Source organism: Pieris brassicae, chromosome 6 (assembly GCF_905147105.1).
Source record: "Pieris brassicae chromosome 6, ilPieBrab1.1, whole genome shotgun sequence".
In the NCBI taxonomy this organism is placed as follows: Eukaryota; Metazoa; Arthropoda; class Insecta; order Lepidoptera; family Pieridae; genus Pieris; species Pieris brassicae.
In genome coordinates this window covers 6547648-6572093 of record NC_059670.1, presented here as the reverse complement: position 1 = coordinate 6572093, position 24446 = coordinate 6547648, and the positions used below count along the sequence as shown (strand labels likewise).

The 24446-nt window shown below is 31.3% G+C and overlaps 3 protein-coding genes across 5 annotated transcripts in view; 2 read left to right on the top strand and 1 right to left on the bottom strand.

The window, feature by feature from the left end:
• LOC123711459 overlaps nucleotides 1-1578 on the top strand; it is an 87907-nt gene extending 86329 nt beyond the window's left edge. For both annotated transcript variants that reach the window (XM_045664062.1, XM_045664063.1), the window contains 2 exons: nucleotides 607-744; nucleotides 1180-1578. In XM_045664062.1, coding sequence (XP_045520018.1) covers nucleotides 607-744; nucleotides 1180-1347 — 306 coding nt within the window. In that variant the 3' untranslated portion in view covers nucleotides 1348-1578. The remainder of the gene's footprint in view (nucleotides 1-606; nucleotides 745-1179) is intronic.
• Nucleotides 1579-4694: 3116 nt separating this feature from the next.
• LOC123710580 overlaps nucleotides 4695-24446 on the top strand; it is a 61382-nt gene continuing 41630 nt past the window's right edge. The window contains exon 1 of the mRNA XM_045662573.1: nucleotides 4695-4722. The gene's annotated coding sequence lies outside the window, so the exon portion shown is untranslated. The remainder of the gene's footprint in view (nucleotides 4723-24446) is intronic.
• Nucleotides 5699-23841, bottom strand: LOC123710579. 2 transcript variants are annotated; one of them, XM_045662572.1, is made up of 5 exons: nucleotides 23739-23841; nucleotides 10062-10145; nucleotides 8205-8276; nucleotides 7186-7348; nucleotides 5699-6988 (listed from the first exon to the last, which is right to left on the bottom strand). In XM_045662572.1, the coding sequence occupies exons 2-5, from the start codon at nucleotides 10091-10093 to the stop codon at nucleotides 5984-5986; spliced, it is 1272 nt and encodes a 423-aa protein (XP_045518528.1). In that variant the 5' UTR covers nucleotides 10094-10145; nucleotides 23739-23841; the 3' UTR covers nucleotides 5699-5983. The 2 variants fall into 2 exon arrangements, with proteins under 2 accessions (XP_045518528.1, XP_045518527.1); XM_045662571.1 differs by lacking the exon at nucleotides 23739-23841 and adding an exon at nucleotides 13498-13643.

Below are 24446 nucleotides of genomic sequence, written 5' to 3'. Positions count from 1 at the left end.
TAAATCTCATGTCCTGTTTGTATTTCAAGTTAGGGCATATAGCGAGATATGAGTTTATTGTTTCCAAATTATACATTTAGGTTTCTTAAGTAAATGTGTGAATTTCACTACCAAAAATTTATTGTAAGAGATACAAACACATTTTCCATTATTTTTCAAAGTTTTCAAACTAAAACTCAATATAAACATAACAATCAAATACAGTATATACAATTTTCTTAACCTAAATCGTAATAATTAAAATAATTAAAAAAAACATTGGCCCCTGTGTGCATTTAACGCTGGCAGCATTGTGCTCGATGTATTGCGATACTTATTTGTTAACCGAAGAAAGCGTACCATCACACCATACCGTAAAGTCACCGGTACCATCTACTAGGCGCCAACATAAATCATTCAATTATAGCTTTGTTAAGAAAATGGGCGCAATTATTCGCCCCTTCTGTTGTTTCCATATGTCATCGAAAAAAACAGCATTTTGATTACACGATCTTGGCTAAATAGGGGCTCTCATAAATGTATGTTAAGACAAAATAAAAACAAAAAAAAAATAATATTAGAGAGTATTTTATGTATAATTATTTATTTTATATTTATGTATTCCAGTTAAAAATGAACGTGTATCGGCCAGAGCCAATCATCTACGATGAGATTGATGTAGAATTGACCAAAAAGAGCGGCAAAGCTCTAGGGCTGGCGTGCATACAACCTGTCCAGGGTACGGGGGTCTACTTAGGTGAACTGGTGAGTTTACTATTTTTTATCAGAAAAATAGTTTGAAGGTAAAATTTAAGTTTAAAACAATTTTCTATGCTGAGGTTAAAATTATGATGATAAAAATTAGTTATTTAAAAACTTAATTTAGTGAAGCATTTACAGTAACTTTTTTCAATGAAATTACATATAAGTATTTTTCGTTGTTGGTAACATATACATATGATGCAAGATGATCTGTTGAAAGCGCTTGTATTATAGTTATAAAATTACCATTGAAACCCTTTGTTTCTGTATTATATAAATTTATATTGTAATATACATATTTTAAGAGAAAACTTAATTCAGTTCAGTTTCATATGGTTTTAATAATTTGTACTTATACATATTGTATATAACTCTATCGTATAAAATTAATAATTTTAAAATTTTGATACTTATATGTATATACCAATTTTCTTCAAGCTTGCCGGTTCACCAGCGGAAGTTGACGGGCGCCTACAGCGCGGTGACTTCCTAGCATCTGTGGACGGCAAGGATATGACGTCAGCAGACGCCATGACTGCCGCCATAGCGCTCAAACTTTGCACCAACAAGGTTCCCATCAAAGTGAAGAGATTCAAAATTAAGTGAACGATCAGTGCTTAGTGTGGTTTAATAAAACGATTTAGTATTGCGTAATCTGATTTAGTGCGTTTCAGTGCAGTCATTTGTTTCTTTGGCAATTGTTTTATTGTAGCGGCTTCTACGTCTCTGTACCTGAGAACTTTAAGTTTGACTGTGTTTTATGTCAAAGTAATGTCACAAAAGCAAATATAAGTTTAGCTGTCACAGTAATGAAAAAATAAACTATAGCAAACGATACTTGATGATTATTTATGAGTTCTTAAATCTAGTACAAAACGAGGGAGGCGTAATTAAAAAGTATTAGCTATAATTAAGCCCTACTTAAATAAACTTACATTTCATTTACTATATTTGAGCTAGCCTTGGAACCTCTTTGTCAATGAGAATTTATGTCTATTTCTAGGGAAACTTTTTCACTTCTTTTTTATGCTACGCATTTCTCCGTTTGTTCCTGATCCTTCAAATATTGTTTTGAATACCTTCAAAAGTAAACCGGGGCTTTCTATTATCGCAACTGGGAGCGTTCCAGTATTAAGGAGTTCTTGTAAATAATCTCCAAAAATTGCGTTAAAAGCTTCTCAAACACTGGAATTATTTAGCATGTTATGTTTGTGCTTTATTAAAGGTCAAAGTCCGAAAAGCCATCTCTTTTTTTTAATTTTGAAAAGTGTATGGACACAGATGGGGACTTTTCAAAATTTCATCGTCATGGTCTTGTAAATAAGAAAGCAGGTTAATGTACATGTCAGCAAAATGGGAGATTACTTACTTTTAGGGCTAATTTACACATTACACAAAATTTTTATTAGTTAACAATCTGATTCTAATAATTATATAATTCAGTATTTCGTATATTAATTATAAGTTTATTATCATACGTTTAAGTACATGGGCCGATAAAACCCTTTATTAGTAGGATGTACATAATTTATTTGTTCTATGATTTAAAATGGTTATTTCAAAAATTCGTGTATTCACATTGTTTTCAGATTACATACTAATATTTGCTTGGCATTGATTTCTTTAAAAAATTGCGGTTCCTTTAATTTTTAAGTCGATTAAAAACGAAAAGTCATTACGAAAATATTTTTTTTTAATTTCAAGTAATTTGAATTAAAATCTTCTGGAATTTTTAATTGAGATAGGAATAGCAAAATATTTTTGAAATAACCTTCTCCTTTAGTACGTAAGTTTAGGCAACTTCAGGTACAAATAATTTTTCTTCCTAAATACAATATTATTTGCACGGCATATATATTTTTTTAATATTAACTTGCCAATGGAATGGAATTTGTTTTAAGGTTTTAGACTAATGCAATCTAGTCTGAATTCTTAGTGGATTCATAACATCGGATAATAATCATTTCGATTTAGGAAATTAGTTAAAATATAGGAAATGGGCAACATAGTTAAAAATTATCTACCTATTCTAAATAATAAAATATTCACATTGAAAAATATGTCAAATGCGTAGTATTCTAAATCATTGTAAATTGTAAAAATCTAATTCTAAATAGAATATTGCTTAACTTTATCGCCAAAATTAGTTAGGTATTAGTAAATAGTACGGAGTGATAGTTGCCACACATAGATGTCATTGCTTTAAGTTGCTAAAGAGTCACTTCAACGACTTATTCCCTTATTCGTGAATACTAGCCTCAAATACTGAATGTTATCGACTTACAGTGCCACATACGTTTCTGGGTCGGTAAGATCATCGCTGTCATGGATATTAATATTGCCAGTAAATGAAAACTAATCAATATAAGGGACATAATTTAAAGTCGTACAGGCTAACTAATGTCTAGAAAATATAGTTGTAAGTTAAAATAAATGTGACACAAACTTAGGAACAACTGATATGATAGGTTTTGTACACTATGCATATAATATCTATAAGATAAGATAGGTAGCAATCAGAACCGTTCGATAATTGAAACTTAATAGAAAATAATTAAAAATAAAAATAAATACATACGTTCCTTTTTATTATATGTTGGTATATAATTCAATTATTTATTGTTACCAAGAAATTATAGAATATAAATGTCAGTTTCAAAAGCCGCCGGCCAAGAAAAGTATGTGGTACAGTGCTATGACCGTCAAATTATTTTCTATTATAAATATAATTTAATTTATATATTTACTCCAGTATAAAGTAATAATGAAGTAATCTTATAGAGATCGGTTTTTGGTTATTTATTTTTGTTTAATAGATGTGTGTTCGTTCTTTCATATAGTTCCAATTCAAACGTACCCTGATAATGGTATGTGGAGGAAGATGGTGATATATTCCTCCAAAGTTAAGGGAGGATCCTCGACCAGTCTACTGACTGGCCGGCCCAAAGACTCTAGTATGTTTATATTAGTGCAATAACTTCATAGCGCGTGTCAGAGTACAACGTAATCGTAGTGATTCGCATGATAAAGGTACATTTGTCTAAACAAAATCTTAGTTATTACTTGGCTTAATGACCTCTATAAATTTTATTACGAAAATATGCTTAATTTGAACGTGGTTAGTCCTATGTGCAGTTCTTAGACAGGACAGCGAGTGAGCACTTAAACTTATGTCAAGAACACTATTATATTACAGTAAAACTGATCCTATATCATGACTCATGATTATTTAATTATAACTTTGAATACTTGGTCATGGGAGTCAACGTTAGTCAACTAAATTTTATTCGTTTTCGTGGTTCTAACACGTGTAGGCTTAGAGCTATAGACAGATGTCTATAGACAGGAATCTTCAGTAAACGAAGTTGTAGATTTTAAATTAACACATTAATGTCACAGTAACATGAGATCGTGTTTCATAGCTACTTTATTGTATTATTACAGTTTGTTTCTGAAACTGATTATAGATATTTGGCCAATCAATGTCAAACTTAAAGATAATTTATAAAACAAATTTATAGATATTCGGCCAATCAATGTCAAACTTAAAGATAATTTATAAAACAAATATAAACTATAATTTTTACTACTATCATATGTATAATTAACTTAGAGCATGCTTTGTAAGGTATAAAATGCCTTAACATATCTAACCTGGCAGTACTTCTATATAGTGGTAACTATAAAGGCGCATTCGTCGAGTTAGATAGGTAAATGCCAGTATCGGTAAAATAACTTGTTATAAATATTAAGATCTTATTAGTATTAGTAGGTCTTCAATTTTTCTAGTGATTGTAAAATAATGTTGCGACGGATTACCAATAATTATGTACCAAATAAAATGTATGAAATAGATCATAATATATTGTGCGCTTTTTCAAAATCTTTTTATTTCCATTTTCAGCAGCAATTCTCAATCCCGAGGTGAAATCAAATCCCGGCTCTGCAATGGATTTTTCTCTCTATGTGTGCAACTAACTGGTAAGTAACCACACTCGATCGATTAAATTTGGACATGGCGAAAGCATTCGATCGGGTGTGGCATAGAGTGTTTCTTTTGAAGTTGCCAGGCCAGAAATTATGCAATTGGATATTATGGGCTTTATCGAATATCAGAGCATGAAGTCATTGACCGAGCATGTTCCGGCCTCAAACCCTTGAACGTCCAACAAGTCTGTGTCCTATCCTCGACTCTGTTTCTTCTGCATATCAACGAAATGTTTCAAGTTTGCAACATTCATTGCTCTGTAGAGGATACCACTGAGGATACTTTAAACACGGGCCACGTTTCTCGGTCGATCAGTATCCGAAAAACCTGTCTAAAGTCAAAACTCTGCTATGTGGAGTTTTGGACTGGGGTCGATTATATCAAGTCTAAATAAAAAAATATATTGCTAATTGAAGTCAATTTCGTTCTAAATACGTTAGTATTTTAAATAATAATACATTTCGATGAAATAATTGTTTATTAACATCAATTTGTAATAGATCAATTGCGATTTGATCACATCATTAGAGATATTTTATTTTTCAAATAATTTACTTATTACAAAAGATTAGTGTACATTATTAATATTTTATGATTATGACACATGACTAGAAAAATAAAATTAAGGATAATGGCCGCTCTCTAAACTATTGGAACGATTATATGTTTGTCTTATAATAATTAACGGAAACATTGGTCATTCGGTAGAATTTAGGCAATAACATCTTAGGCTATAATTAAAGATGTCCAAAATCTAAGTAATAAGATATGTAAAGAGATAATCTAACCTACTACCTAAATGGGACCTACGTTTTTAAATAAATTTTTACATCCTGTTTTTGAGAAGTTATGTAAAAATACACATTTTGGCTAAAAAAACACACGACTAAGCTTGAACGTACATAATTATAATATATCAAGTAAATGTAATTTTGTATCAAAATAAGATGATTTATTTAATACATATTATATTAAAATTTTGTGTCATTACAAGGGTCAAATTCGATAATGCATCGAATAATTTGGTATTGTCATAGATAACATTTTAATGAAACTGCATTCATTTTTCATCATCTTACTAATACAATGTCAATAATTTTAAATGTCACTAACGTCAACAAAATTTAAATATACGTCACTATTAGATATTCAAATGAAATACTAAGATCAAGGAAAAGAGTAATACTGACATAAGGTACTTGAATTCCTGATATTTTCTGTTGGTGCTTCGCGATTACTTATTTTTAAAATAATCTACAGTCTTTCTTCAGAGCTTTTTCTTATAACCAATGGCTTCAACTTACTTCTTAACTTAACTAGGCGTTTACTGGATTTATCAGTCGAATTAGGATTTCGTAAATCAGGCATTGATTTGCTCTCAGACAATTCTGCAGATTTTACCGTACCATAATACCTAGGCATACTGTAATCATTTTCCTTAAACATGAGGGCGGTTTTCTGTTTAATGCTTTGTAAACTATTTTCTCCCTTAAACTCTGGCATAGTAGGTGGTGTATCCGCAAAGAATCTTGGTAAATTATTACTTTTAATTATCGGCGTGTCTGGCAAAGAACTTAATTTTAGTTCACTCTCAGTAAGGGTTGGAACTCCGACAGTCGATTTGCTTTTAATAAGAGGTGGTTTCTCTGGTGTGAGGTAAGCTGGGATATTTAAAAATGATGCACTCCTATGCGGCACCCTTGATAAAACTTTATTAATTTTATTTGGATCAATACTTTTAAGACTTTCCACTCTGTTTAACATTGGCCTAAGTTTGCTGGAACTATCAATTCTATCTAATGTTTTTGCACTGTTCGTTCTAAGAATTCCTTTAACACTTTCTATTCTGGGTAACACAAGGGTTGAAGGAAGGGTTATAACTGAAACTGGGTCGTACTCATAAACCGGTTGCTGGTTTTTGATTTTTATCTCGTCTTTCAAGGTTACGGTGCTTGGTTTGATAACATCCTGCTTTTTAATGGCTATCATAGTTAATCCTTCTTCAGTGTCTTGACTTCTCGTGTCTTCTTCTTCCTCTTCTATTTTAAACATATCATATGATGCCAAAAGTTCATCTTTAAACATAATTTCGAAATCTGTAACTGGTGAATCAACTTCATCTTCGAAATACACTTTGGTGCGATTTGGTTTATCAGATAAGTAGTCGGGTTCAGATTTAGTTTCCAATTCGTCCAATGTATTCGTGCTACCTGTTTTCAACTCTTGTTCGTCTCTAAATATTAAAGATTTTGAAAATACCTGGAATATATAAAAATAATTATAACAAAACTTGAACAGATTCAAAATTACCTAAAGCTATATATTAGCTACACTGTACAACCGCTGGCATACGTAATTTTTATCTGATATCTATCACGTTAAAATTTAAAAAAAAGATTACCAATCCAAAAGTAGACACAGAAACTTCTATTATTAACGATCATAGAATCACGTACCTCGTACAACTTATCAGCGTGCAAGGGAAGTTCTTTGATTTCTCTTCCAGTAATTGCAGTAGGGGGTAAATGATTATTGTTAGTCGGTTGTTGGGTAATTACACTGTCTAAACTTGCACCCATATTGGAATAGCCATTGGTGTAGAGAGTGTTGTCTTCTAGTCTGAAAAGTTAATAAGTGTTAACTTTGGCGTGGGCTCTAGTGCTATCCTCGAATATTAACGGCTGCTGTAACCCTGCTTTCAGGTAAAATAAGAAGATAGATAGGTTAACCAAGTTTAGGATTGTTCAAACTTTAGAAAAGAGTCAAATACAAATGCTTGCTTGGCTCTTTTGAAGATTTTGTGCAATACAGAAAACAAAAAATATTTATTGCCTAAGAGAGTATCGCTAGAAGGAAACCATGGCTGAGGTGTAATTCACAAAAATCCTAAAGAACCGTATAACTTCAATAATATCATTATTGCAAAATGGTTAATAATTTGTATATATCTCATTATTTTGATGTCGAATGTGTGAAGCTTAGCCCCGTGGGCAAAAACTAGTATATTATAAGGGAGGCCTTCAATTCCTTTAAAAAACGTTGATAAGGTAAAACGGAAATAGTTACTAATAGTATACACATACGACCTCTATAATACATAGCTGTTATCAATAACACATATTTATCTAGGTTTTACCGGCATGCACTTTTGATTAGATACTTATTTACTCATAATACTATCTTATTTATATAGGAAGTACTATATAATCTATATTATATACCATGATATATATCATGACGTTATCGTTACAATATAGACCTTGGTCGTCTATTTGTCTATTACATATAGAACAATAATTTCCCACACGACAACACAGCTTGGACGGGTAAAATATCGTAGTAACATATTTGGAACAATAATTTAGAATAAGAGGATTATTGTTTAAAGTTATAAACAATTAACTTTATAGATATTTGCTTATATATAGTATGACTAAAGGTAGTTTATTGATTTTCTAATAGAATTTCTACTTACTTATATGTAGCTATTTTTTTATCAAAGCAAAATCTTTCTTCGCAACATTTCCAATATAGAGTCTCCAAGCAGCTGAAAATGAAAAATTTAATTAGATTTATTCTTAAAATTTTTCTGTATTGTTTTATTTTAGGGGGATTTAGGGATTATCTAGTCTGTCTCGATACATCAAGATTTAATCTGTGAAATAGATGACGTTAGTCTAGTTCCTCCATTTTAGGTCTCATAATATTTTTTTTAATTATGGGATCTTAAAGAGTTTGTTTGGTTACCTTAACGAATATACAATTGTATTACGTAAGTCTTATTAGTTGAAAAAAAAGTAATGAGACATTTAAAGAAAACACTTTTTTACCGGATTGAAGCTATTTATTTTTATAAACTTATAATTATTTTACATAATTTTAAATTTCTCCCGACGTTACAGAGTGCGTGGTCACGGTGAATGTGTAAAAGCTATGTTAACAAAAGACAATACTAAATAATGAGACAGTAAACATTCCTTTACAATATTGGGTTTAACCTACTCAATAGCTACGAGAGTAAATATTTATAGATACATTTAACTTTATTGTGCAGGGTAATGAACTGCCAAGTTAATCTTGACAGATGGCGCTTATCAGTTTCAGATTCACCTTGAAGTATTAACTTTAGCAAATCTAATCTAAGTACGTAGTTGCCATTTATTTTCTGTCCGTCTTTTTTCACGAAATGTAGAAGTTTCGAAGTTAGGAAAATGTGTTACATAAAAAACGATTTTGCAATTTTGATCATTGTCAAATGATAGTGAGATTAAGCTGTAGATGGCAAATAGATGATTAGCCATCTGATTCTTACTCACGCTGACAAGTTTCTGTTGTGCACAGTTCGAGCATGTTCGTTGACTGATTGCACACACATACACAAATCAATTTGTCCATCAGGATAAACTTGTTGTTGGCATTTTACATAAAATATCAAAACTCAATGAAAAAAATATCTATAATAAATATAAATATCGTAGTCAGATTAATTATTATATGAACAAAATATATAACATGATGAAAGAGTAAAGTTTGCAATTAGCCTGAATAACTCTTAGTAGTATTGAAAGAACATCCTATGCTCTTGAACAATATTAATATTATTTTCTTTATTTAAAACAGTAGTTTTAAGGAATATATGACATAATGCCTACGAACTTTTAGGCATAAAGTAGTGTTTTTTTAGCTTTATATAATCAATTCGGTGAGTATTGCAAATAATTTGCAATATATTTCCGATATAATAACTTCGATCAAAGCATTTGTTTTAAACGATATTAATTTTTCTTACGTCCTCTTTGACGATATTTTCTGCAAACATTCTGCAATGTTATGTCAAACGCCATAAGGTTACATCAAAAAAGTTTGTAGGTATAGTAAAAGCGCTATGCACTGAGAAAAAGAATTGTTATGGTAACAAAAGTTAAGATTACTTAATAAGTTACCCGCACATTTTTTATTTTTTTCTTTCATAAGAACCTCATGACAATAACAAACACAACAAAAAAGAATTAGCGTAATTGGTCCAGCCGTTCACGCGTGATGCCATGACCAATGGAAATATGGATTTATATATATAGATTTAAATGAATAAATAAAGATGCGTGCCGTAGACGCACTTGGAACAAAACGTACTTCTAGTAAACTATACAAATTGGAAAAACGACGTGTTGGCGTAAGATTCTACTTATTATTACTTATTCTAATACACGAGGACACGATTATACAGGTCATTCTAATAAATCACTTTAAATATGTTATGGCCAGAACGACATAAGAGAATTAAAAGCATATTAGATTATAATTTAAGTTAAAATAAAATTAAGATACTTACTATTGACAGGACTTGCACAATGTAAACAGCATCTTTACATCTTCACATACTTTTACAGTTCGTTATATTTGGTTTCTTCTTAATCTGAAATAAAGGAAAAAAATATTACTTTCGATATTGTTGAACTGGTACGTATGTTCAGTACCGCGTGACCTTAGCTGATATTATATGAGTTTTGTAATACACTTCCGGTAACATCAGAATTAAAATGTCAATTATGGAGAAAGTAAGAAATGCTGTAATTTATTTGATTTGGTGTATAAAATTTATTCAAATATGTACTTATAAACCTCCAATTGCCTTATTTTTAAACTTTCTTTCATTCAATTCATGTGACTAGTCTTATTACTAACCGGAAACCCGTTTTTCCCAAGATTTTAAACTTCTGTATGATTTCCGTTCACAACTGAGCCAGGTTGTATATTATAGTATGGTCATATAACGTTTTACAATAAATCACCGTTTGACTCATGACAAGTATGAAGTGAAATATGTATGAATAGTAACAATTGACAATTGTTCTCTCCCCGTTTTATTGTTAATGAGAGTATTCGTGACAAATTAATATTTTTAAAACACCCTTGATTTTATGTTCAATACATTGTATGAACATAGTAACGAGTTACATTTTACGTAACAAACATCTAGAATAATTCCAAACTCATAAATTTTTAAAACTAATATGTAAACGATATTCGGATATTTGTATAAGTAATATTAGGTTATTAAGTTTTTTAAATTAGCTTCCGGATACGGCCTTAACCGCGTTCAGTTCCTAACCTTCTAGATCCAGTTACTGACAAAAATATTCATAAAAAACGAACTTTGAATATGCATATATTTTCCCTTTACCTTTAAAATACAAAAAAAACGACATGTTACATAGGCGTTGTTAAGATCAGGAAACATATTAGATGTAGGCCAATTTAAAGGCTGATATTTACATACAATGGTACAATTACGTGGTGTGCTGGGAATTTGTAATAACATCTGGTACGGCTGACAAAATTTGATCGAATTAAGATGCAAGAGTAAGACTGGTTTGGACTGGCATTGAAGGTGACATAGGTTTTATTAAAATTTTAATTTGATTTGTTCGTCAACCCTAAGTGTAGGTTTTATAAACTATTAACCAGGTCCCTCTACCTACATGTTCTCTATCGACGCTTTGGTACAAAAACAGTGGCGATACTACCCTAGTCTTGACTTCAGATATCTGTTTCCTGATCTTTTAAATCTAATGGGCAAGTAGGTGATCAGATTTCTCTAATACACGCTGACGACTTTTTGAGTCCAGGGCAAGCCGGGTTCCTCACGATGTTTTTCCACGTACCACGTACGAGCGAGTTTTAAATACGCACTTTGAAAATAAAGTACCTTTGTGCACTAAAGGGTTGAAATTGGATGAAAGTCTCACGCTCAAACAACAAGACCAATATTCCTTTTATAGTTGGATTCAGTACTTAAAAGAATTTTATCACTTCAGATAAAAATATAATTTTACTCAAGCGATACCGAAGTCGTAAAATAGAATAATGGTTCATAGCTACAAATGTTTTCTCTAAGCCAACCTTGGCTCTCTTAGATGTAGGACAATATATTGTATTACCATACAATACGATCGTTATCTTATAAGAATACTTCAAATTGGTACTTGAGGTTTTGCAAGCACTTAAAACTTGAATAGACTGAAGTAAGGGATTTTCAACAAAACAAATGACTACTACATAATGCGAGATATAGAGAGAGATATTCACAGAAAACCCTAGATAATTTCATTTATGTACTTAATAGCTAGGCTAAGTAAAATCACATTAAGGAGAAACGAAGTTCGCGGGGACAGCTAGTGATCAAATAAAAATGAATACCAAACTCACATGTGAGCTTGCCGTTACTTATAGAACATTTTTATTTAAAAAATAACTCGCACTATTTCTAAGGAAAATGTGAGGTCATAAAACACTATTGTTGAGTTATTGATAAACCGCAGTAACCTTCCTTTTGTTTTACCATTTAATGACCACAAGTTAACAATTACTCAGTATTATTATTATGCGCAAAATGACGAATCGTCTTGAAGAATGTCTACCCTGAACGTGGAATTAATTAAAATTCATTATTAGCTCCTTCAATAAATCTTAAATTAATAATTAGGTAATCTTATAATTACCAGAAGCTAAAGCTTCTCCAAGATATTTTTACTGCCTTTGAACTATTGTACGCTCCAAATTTGGTCATCTTTTAATTCTTCTACTAAAGTTTGAAGTACATAATATATAATCGTTATAGCTGTTTAAACTATTATTATCTAAAATTAATTATTCAATTGTCTGAAATGTGCGCAGCTTTCATTGAGTTCTAGTATTTTATTTTTTATCGGGATACAAGAACTAGAAGCTAAAAGAACAGAGCAAGTGTTCACCGCTAAGCCAGAACTGTCTACGTGTAAACACGACAGAAAAATGGAAGCACAGATCGCAACGGCGAAACAGCTGCAACAACTAAGTAATTCCTTCCAAATGTTGATTCTGCGTTTTCTATAAACAAAAAAACAATGGAATTGAAAACCTAGACGTTGACAGTTCACGGTGACTTCTTGTCGTATCTTAGAGGTTCAAAGTTAGACAAATCACTGCCTGCCCTTGTAGTAATACAACTGAAAAGACGGTTTTACATGTCCTGAATGACAGCTCAATGTATGGATACGCCATATATAACACTGAAACAGCTATAGGAATAAAAGTAATGGAGATGAATTTAAAGGAAATAATGTTCAACAATAGGTTAAAAGGCATCTTTCTGGAATTTGCTGTAAATGTTATTTGAAAAGTTGTTGAAGAAATAGGTATTGCTTAATCATCCTGATTGCCAATGATATTTACTTCATTTGTATATACACGTAAGTTATATAATGATTCCGACGACAACATGGTCTAGATGATATAATAAAAGCCCTGACTGAGTGCTTCTGTGTGAGTGAGTTTGTGCTTCTTAGTACTGCCGCTAAGAAGCACAAAATATAATTTTACAGGTTTTAAAAGTAATTTGCCGAAAACTATAAGTTCAGCTGTGTGACCGTGAATATAGATTAAAAACAAACTGGTTTAAACCTCGTGATCAACAGTCATCTTCAATTACCGTCAGGTATTTGCTTTTTTATGTTAAAACTTAGCGGATATATTTCTTGTCTTCGGTTTCGTTGTATACAATTATATTTTTTTATCATTGTTTGTATTTTTTTAATTTACATGCCTTTTACTCTTTATAAATAATAAGAGCGAAGCAGTTTTACTTTTAACATACAGAGGCCAAAAGTAATACAACGTTAATATATAATTACTCTAACCGTTGAAAATTAACCAACGACAAACATCAAAATAACAAATAATTTATTTCTTCCTTAACTAACGTAACGATTTTAACTTAAAAAACTTACCAAAAATTAAGTTTATCACTTATTACCATTCCATCACATTACAAGATATTTAAAAAACACAGCACTTTCACTAATCCCAAATTCAAATTTTATGAACGAGTAGTTTTTATATCGTAATTAAATGGATAAGCGATGAGTGTATTCCATCAAGTCTATAGTGAAACTGCGTTGACGTGACTTGAGCAGGTGAATCATTGGAGTGCATTACACATAACAGGCGACAGCGGATAATTTGAATCGCTAAACGTTACCCAATTTTAATTTATGTTTTCCTTTTTATAACGTTCTTTCTTCCATCCCTTAGACAATCGTCATACTATTACTAAGGAAAGGAAATAATAAACTATCACTGGTTTTAGAATAATAACAAAGCTAAAGAGAAAAGTAGTCAAAGATGATGCAGGGAAAAGGTAGGAAAAACCCGTGAATTGTATTGGGAAAAGTATTTATTTTATTCTTTTAATAATTATTATTATTTACATAGTAAAATAATAGAAAACTAAAACAAATTTAATAAGTCTGAGTCTGTGGCATATTATTCTGAATGACTAATGGAATTTTAGTTAATAATAAAATATTATAATATTACATTAAAGGTAATTAATAATAAATAAATATAAATCATATTATATGTCTGGCAATACAATACTTAATCAATGAATTTTATTAAAATCATAATATTGCATTACAAAGGCCTATAGTTTATATCTTTCACAGTTATGTGATACGACTTTCTAATTCTTACGCGCTCTTTTTTTAAGCTATTAAATATACACATTCAAATCATTAGTCGTTAAAATGTTTAATTAGATTATGCTACGCATTCATGTGGAAGTAACGTATAACATAATATTAAAAACTAGGAATAAAGATATTAACTAAGTTTAATAAATGCTTGTAACTTGTACTACGGGACAATATACAAATTAATTTCGAGTACCAATGACGCCTTACCCAGGCGTAGTTTACGGTGACGTATAATATTTTGGTAACCAATTATAATATATCTGTCGAAAATATGACCTCACAAAAATAAAAAAATCATATTATAATAATTGTTAAAAATATTACGTACATCAGAGCATCGTCTGTCAACAGAGCTTACTAACGATAGTGCGTTCTACCAAATTCGCAATTTGTTATAAAAGCACAAATATTATTTATTTAATTATTATGGACGCAACGGACAATCTTATCGCGAACAATCGATCTTTTCCGTACTACCCTAATACGGAAAAATATAAAGAAATACTAAATGTAAAGTCAGGAACTGCAAAAGTAACAAAAATTTAATTTAAAAAAAACATATACAATTCCTAATAAATAAAATATTAAAATATGTTTTATACAAGTTCTTATGCTGGCTCCGTAGATACCTAGCAAAGGAGTTTCTCTGAAATCAACAGAACAAAACGAAGTATTTAACATATATAACTTGGCTAAACCTATTAATTGAAATTCTTTGCGCATAGGATCTCTGAGTACATGCAACGAACAGGTCATGGGTCTCATACAAATTTTAGCTAGTTGCATCTACGGACCCTATTTATTTATTACAAAATGTCTATGTAGCATATTTTATATATCCTAATAAATTAATATATATTAATTATCTCAATTATTGTATTAACAACCAAGTCTAATAATTGTTAAACCTTTATTTTCGTTTTTATATTTGAACCAAAGAAATATGATAATTAACATAGTATAAATTAATAAAAAATAGGTTCCACGATTGTAATAAAAAGTGTAAATTGACAATTAATTCGACACAGTCATGGAGAAGGTAGCATGCGAATAATAAGGCTGATTATTAACTTTAAAGTTAATAGATCACTGACAATGTTTTCTAAATATTAATAATAATAATTATTAAGCATTTGTTTTTTAATAATAATTATTGTTAAACAAAAATCTTACATTACATAGTTTAAAATGAAATAATCAAAAATAAAATGCTTTGTTATCTTCATTGTAATTTTCTTTTAAATGTTATACTCGATGAATACTAGTTAAGATTTACGAGTAAATATATATAACTCGATGATAAATAAAAAAGAAAAACGTTTATGCTAAAATTATTTTAGTGTTTTTGTACTCTTCACAACGATCACTTACAAACTCGCCCAGCTCTTTGATTGGCCAGAGATGAGTAATCGACTAATCACACGGCTTTTATCTACCATAGACCTAATTAGATATATTTTTTTCAGAAGTCTGACACTGTGAACCGATGGAGTAATTGTTTAAGACATAATTTAGATTTTGGTAAACTTGACTTCTCACTAATACTCATTCACGCTTCACGCTTCTTCGTTCGCAAGTCGTTCCGTGTGTTTGATCGTTCGAGTAGACATGTAGAATAATTAGTAAAAATGCGATTGATTTTTATAACCCTTCAATAATTATATTACATAATACATAACACATAATCAAGTATAATATCGACAACTCCTTCCGTTTCGTTTTACGGAATTATCTTTCAAATGTTTCACAATTTTTTAATATATTACTTTCACGGTATAGTAGCATGTCTCATCTACATCTCAAATCTTGACAACATGTGTAAATATTTATGAAAATCATTGTTGGTGAAGATGATGGATCTCTGACACTATCAGCCGATAAGGTACCGTGACGTTTTTGCAAATGTTTTGTTACTAACCATATGTATTTTCCTTATTATTTATATATTATATACATTAGACGGCTTTATGTGTTAATGACATTTTTGTGCTCATAATACAATTTCTTTACGATAATACTATTTAAAGGATTCCATTTTGTGGGTGCTTTATTGAATTACATAATTATCAATTATTTAAAACTTTTATTGATAATGAATTAAGGTTTAAATGTTTGAATGATGACAATTAATGTTAGAAGTGGGGAGAAAATATTTTGTTGTAACAAAGAAGTTGGTTGTTATAGAATTTATAAAGAAAAAATTGTAGGCATTGAACCGTCTTAGCACGTTGAGTGTGTCACTAAATATTTTTGGTAAAATTTCCTGTGTACAACAAGCCTAACATTGAACCTTCAAGGGCGTTGCGTAAAATATCGGCCGTGGTATCGTAATGGTCGATGGCCTTTGACATACCAAAAAGGAAATCGTTTTGAAACAAATAAATCAATGTGAAAACTAGCGAATCATTTCCATATTACCCAGTTCATGAATACTTCGTCAGTGGCTGATTGTAATAAAAATTATTACAAATACTTATATACATAATTTAGTAATCTTGATGTTACGTTTTATCTATTTCTAACACAAAATATGGTAGAAATGCGTTTACTCATAACTTGCTGCCGTATGTGTGGTACGAGCTTCATACTCCTGTAGCTAAAGAACGGCAAGAGTCAATGATTCAGATAACTAGTCAAAAAGACGCACATACCAACAAGCACGAATCATATTTACCACACAACCTACACTCTACAGCAAACAATTCTTAAATCAATCGAATATTTGATGACATATCAATATCAAATCTGACAACAATAAATAATTGATGTTTGAATTATAATTAGAAAATGGCATGGTATATTATTGTATCTATTAGCATATAAGCCACAGTCGTGTCCGTACTATCACAATATCATAGAACTTGTTTTAATATTATATAAACAAAGTTTTTTTTATAAACAAATACAAGGCGAAACCCAACCCGTTGGTGCGTAAAAGCATGAATTATTATTCCCTACAAAAAAGGCTCGAAGGAGGCCCCGACACATACTCGTACTAACGGATCCGTATGATCTAATCACCGCAGATAACAAATGATTAAAAGCCCGCGCGCCAAACACACATCGCCAAAAACAGATTAGAGTAAAAAACCGCCTTTACAGGACCGTATTTCACTCACTCCAGTGAGCTTCCGTTCTACCCTTCAGTTCCTGCCCATTGAACACCCCACGACGGCCCAAGCCGAGGTTCGAGTCTCACAGGAGCTGCCCTTACGCCAGTCGCGGGACAAATGCCCACTCAGGCAAAGCTGAGCTGTCCCTTCTGACCAACAGCGAGACTCCATTGCCAAAAAAATTTTTTTTCTTGAAAATAAATACCTCTTCATAATTTTCAATCATTATCAAATTTAACTATTGCTTAACCTATCCTGTAGGTACATGCAGGCCTGGGTGCCAGCGTTCTGAATAGAAACTATTTCAAGCTATTTGTCCTTACGTTATACTATATAATGTCTTAAATAACTTTGCAAAATATGTTACATGTCACATGTCCAATTATACCAAGAAAATCTCTTGTATAAAATATCTAACAGACAATTATATTTTATAACTTAAAGATCACTCGATCTTATTACCAAAGACATAAGCCGTGCTTTCATATGAGCTATATTCTAGACTTAAATGCACATAGTTAATTGCATAGATAAGTACTTATGTGTATTAAAATGTAATTCTAGTTCACATAAGATTAATGGTAACAAGGTAATATTATCAGCAAAATCACGAATACTGTTTTGATTTATAGAAAATAATGTACTTTAGTCTGCTCTCTTCTCTTTAGGACGTTTGATGCTCAATTATAGTTTTGATTTACGTTAGTATAATTTCGGGTAAAAATTGAATAGTATGCCAAATTTTATATGGATTATCACAAAATTGATTAAACCTAGCCTGGAAATAAATGATCTGTAAAAGCTGATAAGAAAGTTTTAAGCTGTAATACCGGATGTCTGTAAACGTATGTTCATAAAATGAACTCTGTATTAATCGTGGAATTCACGTGATCATTGTTATATGAACAGTTCCAGTTGCATATTTCTTACTCCTACCACTCCGAGGATTTTCATACAATATTCTACAAAACCATTTGAAAATGGTCATCTGTACATCCGTGGTTCCACAACTGAACGTTTTGGCACTTTGCCACGCTGCATAAACTTTGCCACTATGTGGGAACTCCCCAGATGTATTTCCGAACCAATTCGACTGAGACGCCTCCAAGGTAAGAGCGCACCAATTCTTAAAAGGCTGGCATTGTCGTTTGGTAATGAGTGTCCATGGGCAGCGGCAATAACCTATGAAAAATGTTACTATATTTAAAAAAAAATACATAACTGTAAAGCATGTTCGTACCAAAATTATGTAATTCTATAGAAACACACAAACACACTTCAAAACACTAATATGAAAATGAATTATAATGTGTCTCAAGCGTGTGCAAATTTTATATTCTCATTTATACAATTTCTCTTTTGGAAAGCATATAATATCTACAAGAAATGTACCTCCTTCAAATCGACTTTTAAAGTTGATAAAATAATCAGTCTGGGTTTTTAGAAAATAATCTTCAGATAGTTCTGACAGTAAAATGTCTAAATTCTATTTAAGATAAAACAATATCTTGAGTATAGTGGGATTTTTTTAAATCTGACGGCCCTCAAGTATACTTCAACGTCTTTCACCTTTACATTTAGCGACCGAAAATAACAATAGCGTTCAGAACAGTTATTTGACCGACAAAGCGTGACACTTGCCAAGACATTGAATAGTATGACGAGATGATATTGACAATTTTTTTTATCTAATAACTTTTTAGTCATGAATTTTTTACAGATAATTTTATGAGTCAGACTAATAAATACTTATTACTTTCTGTGATATACGTTGGAACGTTGAAATTTGAATTCTTCTCTTAATAAGGGTTGATTATGGAACTTTTGGTGGCCACAATTTCCGACACTCCTACAAAGACACCGTGTTCTGCGCAGCTCCATGAAGTATTGTGTACGAGAACTTTTAACTTTCTACGTACGTTTAACATGATGAAGTACGACTGCGATGCGTCTCCTACATATATCTCGACTTTTAAGCGCATCGGAGTTTTACAACTTCCTATATTAAATATAATATATAGCTTATACATGTTAGCCTACAAATTATGATATTTTTTAATCCATATCAACAGCCCTGTTTTTATGAAAACACTGGTCTGGTTATTAAGCATTTCTAAAGATGTCGAATGTCAGTAAATCTCAATAAGTTTATTGACTCATTGTGTTCCTAAGATATGAATCTAATACTATTTTACTTGATATCTTGTTGTTCTGTCAGCTTGGTTTCACCAAAGTAGGTTAAATTATGTTTATAAAAAATATATAGAGCAAATGTTATGCCACTTGTAAGTTAGCAAAGACAGATCTAAAATTCAGGAAGGGGAGTGGGGGAAGGACTTTAAGATCATTTGGTATTAATAAAATTATGTTATTTTGAAAATCAAATAAATAATTTATTTATTTAAGAATTTATAAATACAAAATCGCCATACGAAAATAAACTTAGTCGTTTATCAGCTACGTTATCAGTGATTTTATTTAGTTTCTATAGTTTTTTTTTAATATTTGTGTTTACGTCTAGCAAAACTGCTATATTTATCGAGAGGCCAGCAAACTTACCACAATACTTCAACAGCCATTACTGAGCTGGTTTGTTATGCTGGGATTTGCATACACAGAGAACCCCTATGACAACAAATAACGAAACCTCAAACTTGAAATTAATACCAATATAAAGTATGATAAACATCTGTCTTTCTAAAAATAAAAAAGAAATCTACAAACATATGTGGCACTAATAATTAAATATTTTAAATGAATATTTGACATTCGCGGCAATGTATGTTTCGCTAATTCAGCGCAATGACAAGAAATTATTCCTAGCATTGAATCAATAATAGGAAAATATAGAGGCCATCATCAAATGAAGGTCAATATACCGAGCAGTAAAATTAAATTATTGCCTTTTTATGTACGTTACTAGAGTAGAATTTAAATCTATAACTACGTAAAAGGATAAATTTGTTACAAAATAAAATATATCTTGGCGTTTTTAGGGAAAACAAATATACAATTTAAATTAAATACATAATTTGTTGAATTTTATAAAATCAATGTTGAAATTTAAGGAATGATGTTAAAACTAAAACGTATTTAATTAAAGATAAACTATCTAAACAATCATTTTTTTTCCCGTTTATGTGAAGTTATGTATATATTATTTTTCTAAAGAAATATTGAAAAACCCTTAGAAATATATTTATATACATATTAGAGGATCAGATAGATGCTGCCCTGTTCACGCGTCACACAAACAACCTAATAATGTAAATCATTCTCGACTCCTCTTGAATTCGAAACATTTTGTCAAAATTTATCCAGCCGTTTAGGAGTTTAATTACGAACACATGCACAGATGATTTATATACCGAGATACCGACTGCAGCATCATCAGTCGGGCTGATTTGTAAATCTAAACAATCCAGGGCAGCACCCAAACACATACAAAAACATTCATTCAAATCCATCCAGACGTTTAAGAGGCGTTCAGTGACATACACACGTATAGATATATATTAGGTCCTTACATATGAAATTGGCGTTTTGTATGGGAGGAACAAAAAGTCGAATATTTTTAAATATAATATATTTAATTAATCAAAGTATGAACCATTGTTTTCTATGCACTTTTGCCATCTCATAGGTAGTTCATTGATCCCTTTACTAAAAAAAACAGTCGGACGGGAATCAATAAAATCTGTGAAGGCGATTTGGACTGCCCCATCAGAGTTGAAAATTTTCCCTTGCAAGAAGTTGTCCAAATTTCGAAAAAAATGGTAATCTGTTGGAGCAAGGTCCGGGGAGTGCACAGGTAATGATTCGGTTTAAAATACCTTCATTATTGTGCCGGTTCAGTAATGTAACGCAGCAGTCGACACGCGTTTGCCGGATTGCTTCAGTCAATTTGTGAGGTACCCACCTTACAAGCTTTTTAATCTTCCCAATTTGCTTCAAGTGAATTAAAACAGTTTTATCACTAATACCGCAGCCTACAGCTAACTCGGACGTGGTTTGCGATGGAACCGCTTTCACAATAGCCTTCAATACTTCATTATCAACTTGGGTCTCAGGCCGTCCACGGGGCTTGTTCTGCAGTTCGAAATTTCCAGAACGAAAACGTTGGAACCAAAAACGAACTGTGTTTTCTTTTGCAACATGACCGCTATACACATCATTCACCCTTCGAGTCGTTTCCGCAGCACTAGTGCCACGGCGGAACTCGTACTCGTAAATAATGCGATACTTTAAGTTTTCCATTTTGTAAAATGAGTGACGCAAATAGAAAAAAACAAATGAATGACGGTCATCGAAGAACAAATACATGAGTAAATAGCTGTACAAATTTGAATTTGGAATTCCTTACCAAAGAGGAGAACATCGTGATTAAAGTGGCCAGTACGAAATACACCAATTTCATATGTAAGGACCTAATTTGTTTAGTTGCAATTTTTAGTTAGCGCGGCAGAATCAGCTCCGCAGTTCCAGAGTGAACGCAAAAGATTCATCTCAATAACAAGGCGATGTAATGTCGCTTTTAGAGTCTATTAAAATCTGTCTAGTATAATTTTACTAAATTTTTAGTTAGCGCGGCAGAATCAACTCCGCAGTTCCAGAGTGAACGCAAATGATTCATCTCAATAACAAGGCGATGTAATGTCGCTTTTAAGAGTCTATTTAAATCTGTCTAGTTAAAACCACTTTGATGAACTTATTATAAAAACACCTTCTGTATGAGCCTCAGATCATTCAGTAAATCTTTTTCTTCATTGTCATCAATAGCTAAGTAGGTGTTTAGCAACCTGAGACGCTCTCAATTTATCATCATCATCATCAATAGTTATGCAGCCTCTTGTGGGGCTTAGGCTCCTCAAGTACACTTCGCCATCGCAATCTATCTTGAACTTCCCGTTTCCAATTGCGAACCCCTATTATTTCGAGGTCCTTCACAACCTTCCTTCTATCCCATCAACGCAGCCTTCTTCTACCAGGTTTTCTCTTGCCACCGGGTTATGAGCCACCATTCGGTGCACATGTCCCAGCCACTTGAGCCTTGTTGCACTTTATGAATTAGACGATGTTGGCGTCGTCTAGGATGTTTTAAAGTTCCTCATTGTAGCGAATACGCCAAACACCGTCATAGCATACAGGAACAAAGAATCTTCCGCTCGAAAATTAGGAGAGAAGCCTCGTCTTTCTTGCTAAGAGGCCAGGTTTTTGAACTATAAGTAAGCACTGATCGTAAAAGAGTTTTGTACAGAATAAGCTTGGTATTCAGTCAACTTTTGGGTCTAAGAATTCAGAGACGACTTGGTGCTAAGTATTTCAAATACGTATTGGAGTATGTATTATTAACCTATGTCTCATGGTATATATAAGTATATGTAACTGAGCAAGCAAATGTAGTTGAATACGATTTTTATACCAATGCATATATTTTAGCATCCCATTTAATATTTTACTTATTTTAATTAGCACTAATAACAATAGTACGGCTGCAATATTTAATACTTGTTGGCAATACATACAAGAATATTCTAGAATCTAGATATATTTGTTGGTATGTAGAGCATGCAGTCTTTCACGGAAGACTTGGACACTTTCACTTGTCTTTACTATTAGAACTACTCTGGTCAGTCTGGTTACAAGTTATTACGTGTATTTCATAATGCATGTGATTATGCATTGAAAATGAGTACCTATACCGTAAACACAAATCTTTTCCTTGTTCCTTCGCTAATGTTATAATTAGCTGTATGAAGTCATAGGTGAATGAAGTTTTCGTTAAATTTTCAAACAATTTGTAAAAAATATTTTTTTCTATATATTCAGTGATAAAACTATTTCAGATATCATTTATATATGAACTAAAGTTTAGTCTTGTGCAGAAGAATTACTATTGTGATCATTACGTTTGTTATTCATTCTATACGAAAAATAATTGTCCTAATTGCGGTTTATTGATATCGTTACACTTATCTCTTATTATTAATTAATAATATTAACTCAGTGGCGCCACCACTGTATTGTGTGTAGTTGGGTAAACAGCCATATTATTTATTCGTAGTGTCATGTGAGTAAATTACATACAAATAACACTGATTCACTACTTACTTTAATGAAAACTAAATGTATGAAAACATACAAGAACATCGTGCATACATTCAATAAAAATACAATGTATTAAAATGCGTTTAGTTATAACTATCACAATTATTTCTTTTAAATTAAAAACTATTCCACAGCTATTTAAGTCTGGTAAATTTTACATTTTAAATGTGAAATTCATGTTACAGCATCACGATATATACTACTACTATATAGCCTTAAATACATATTACAAATTCCAGTTGTAAGAAACCACTGCTTTTAATTTTAACTCACCTTGATTTTACAAATAAATCCTTATTATCGATTACACTGTTGCAACAAATGTTCTATATCGAACTTAATCTACACCAAATCAACGTGCGATCAAGGCATACACCGGTTAAGAACTGATGCTTAATATTTTGCAAGATTAATATCACGTGAACGTATAGACTAGACTAAATGTAGATTAGTTATTAGTTAATCATAGAGATATGTATCGTATTTAAATTTCGAATCTTTTAACTAAATATTGAGATTTTTATCGGACCTTTCATTATAATATTGGTCTGATCATAAAAAATAAAAAGTTAAAAATTAGTAAAATTTTGAGTTGTATAACAGCTTTTTCTTACGAAGCAAGAAAACTGTTTCAACTCCAGACTACTGTAACTGAGAAGGGAAAATGTGATAGACACAGGTTACCTATTTTATTAGTATTTTTAAACTAAAAGATAATTAAGATTCTGTGTCTACTATTAAGAATGTTTATTTCGCCATAAACCTACCATTTATACGCGGTTTCCGTTCACCACTCAGTCGCAGGGGCTGACTATAAAACATTATGATTTTATTTTCCATTAAACAAATATTAGCTCCATAATTGCACTTTTACAAATAATAACTATTTCTTGAAACAAACGAAAATACCGTATGTTTATAAAATAATATTAGGGTAGTGATTGATTTATTTAGTCTTAAATAAATTGTTCAAGAAAATTA

Bases quoted from the DNA above. Each gene is read 5' to 3' on its own strand.
- LOC123710579 (XM_045662572.1), bottom strand. From the start codon at position 10,093: ATGCTGTTTACATTGTGCAAGTCCTGTCAATA. The intron at 8,277-10,061 runs GTAAGTATCTTA...TTTCATTTTCAG, and splicing joins TTGTGCAAGTCCTGTCAATA to CTGCTTGGAGACTCTATATT. The intron at 7,349-8,204 runs GTAAGTAGAAAT...TTAACTTTTCAG, and splicing joins AAAAAAATAGCTACATATAA to ACTAGAAGACAACACTCTCT.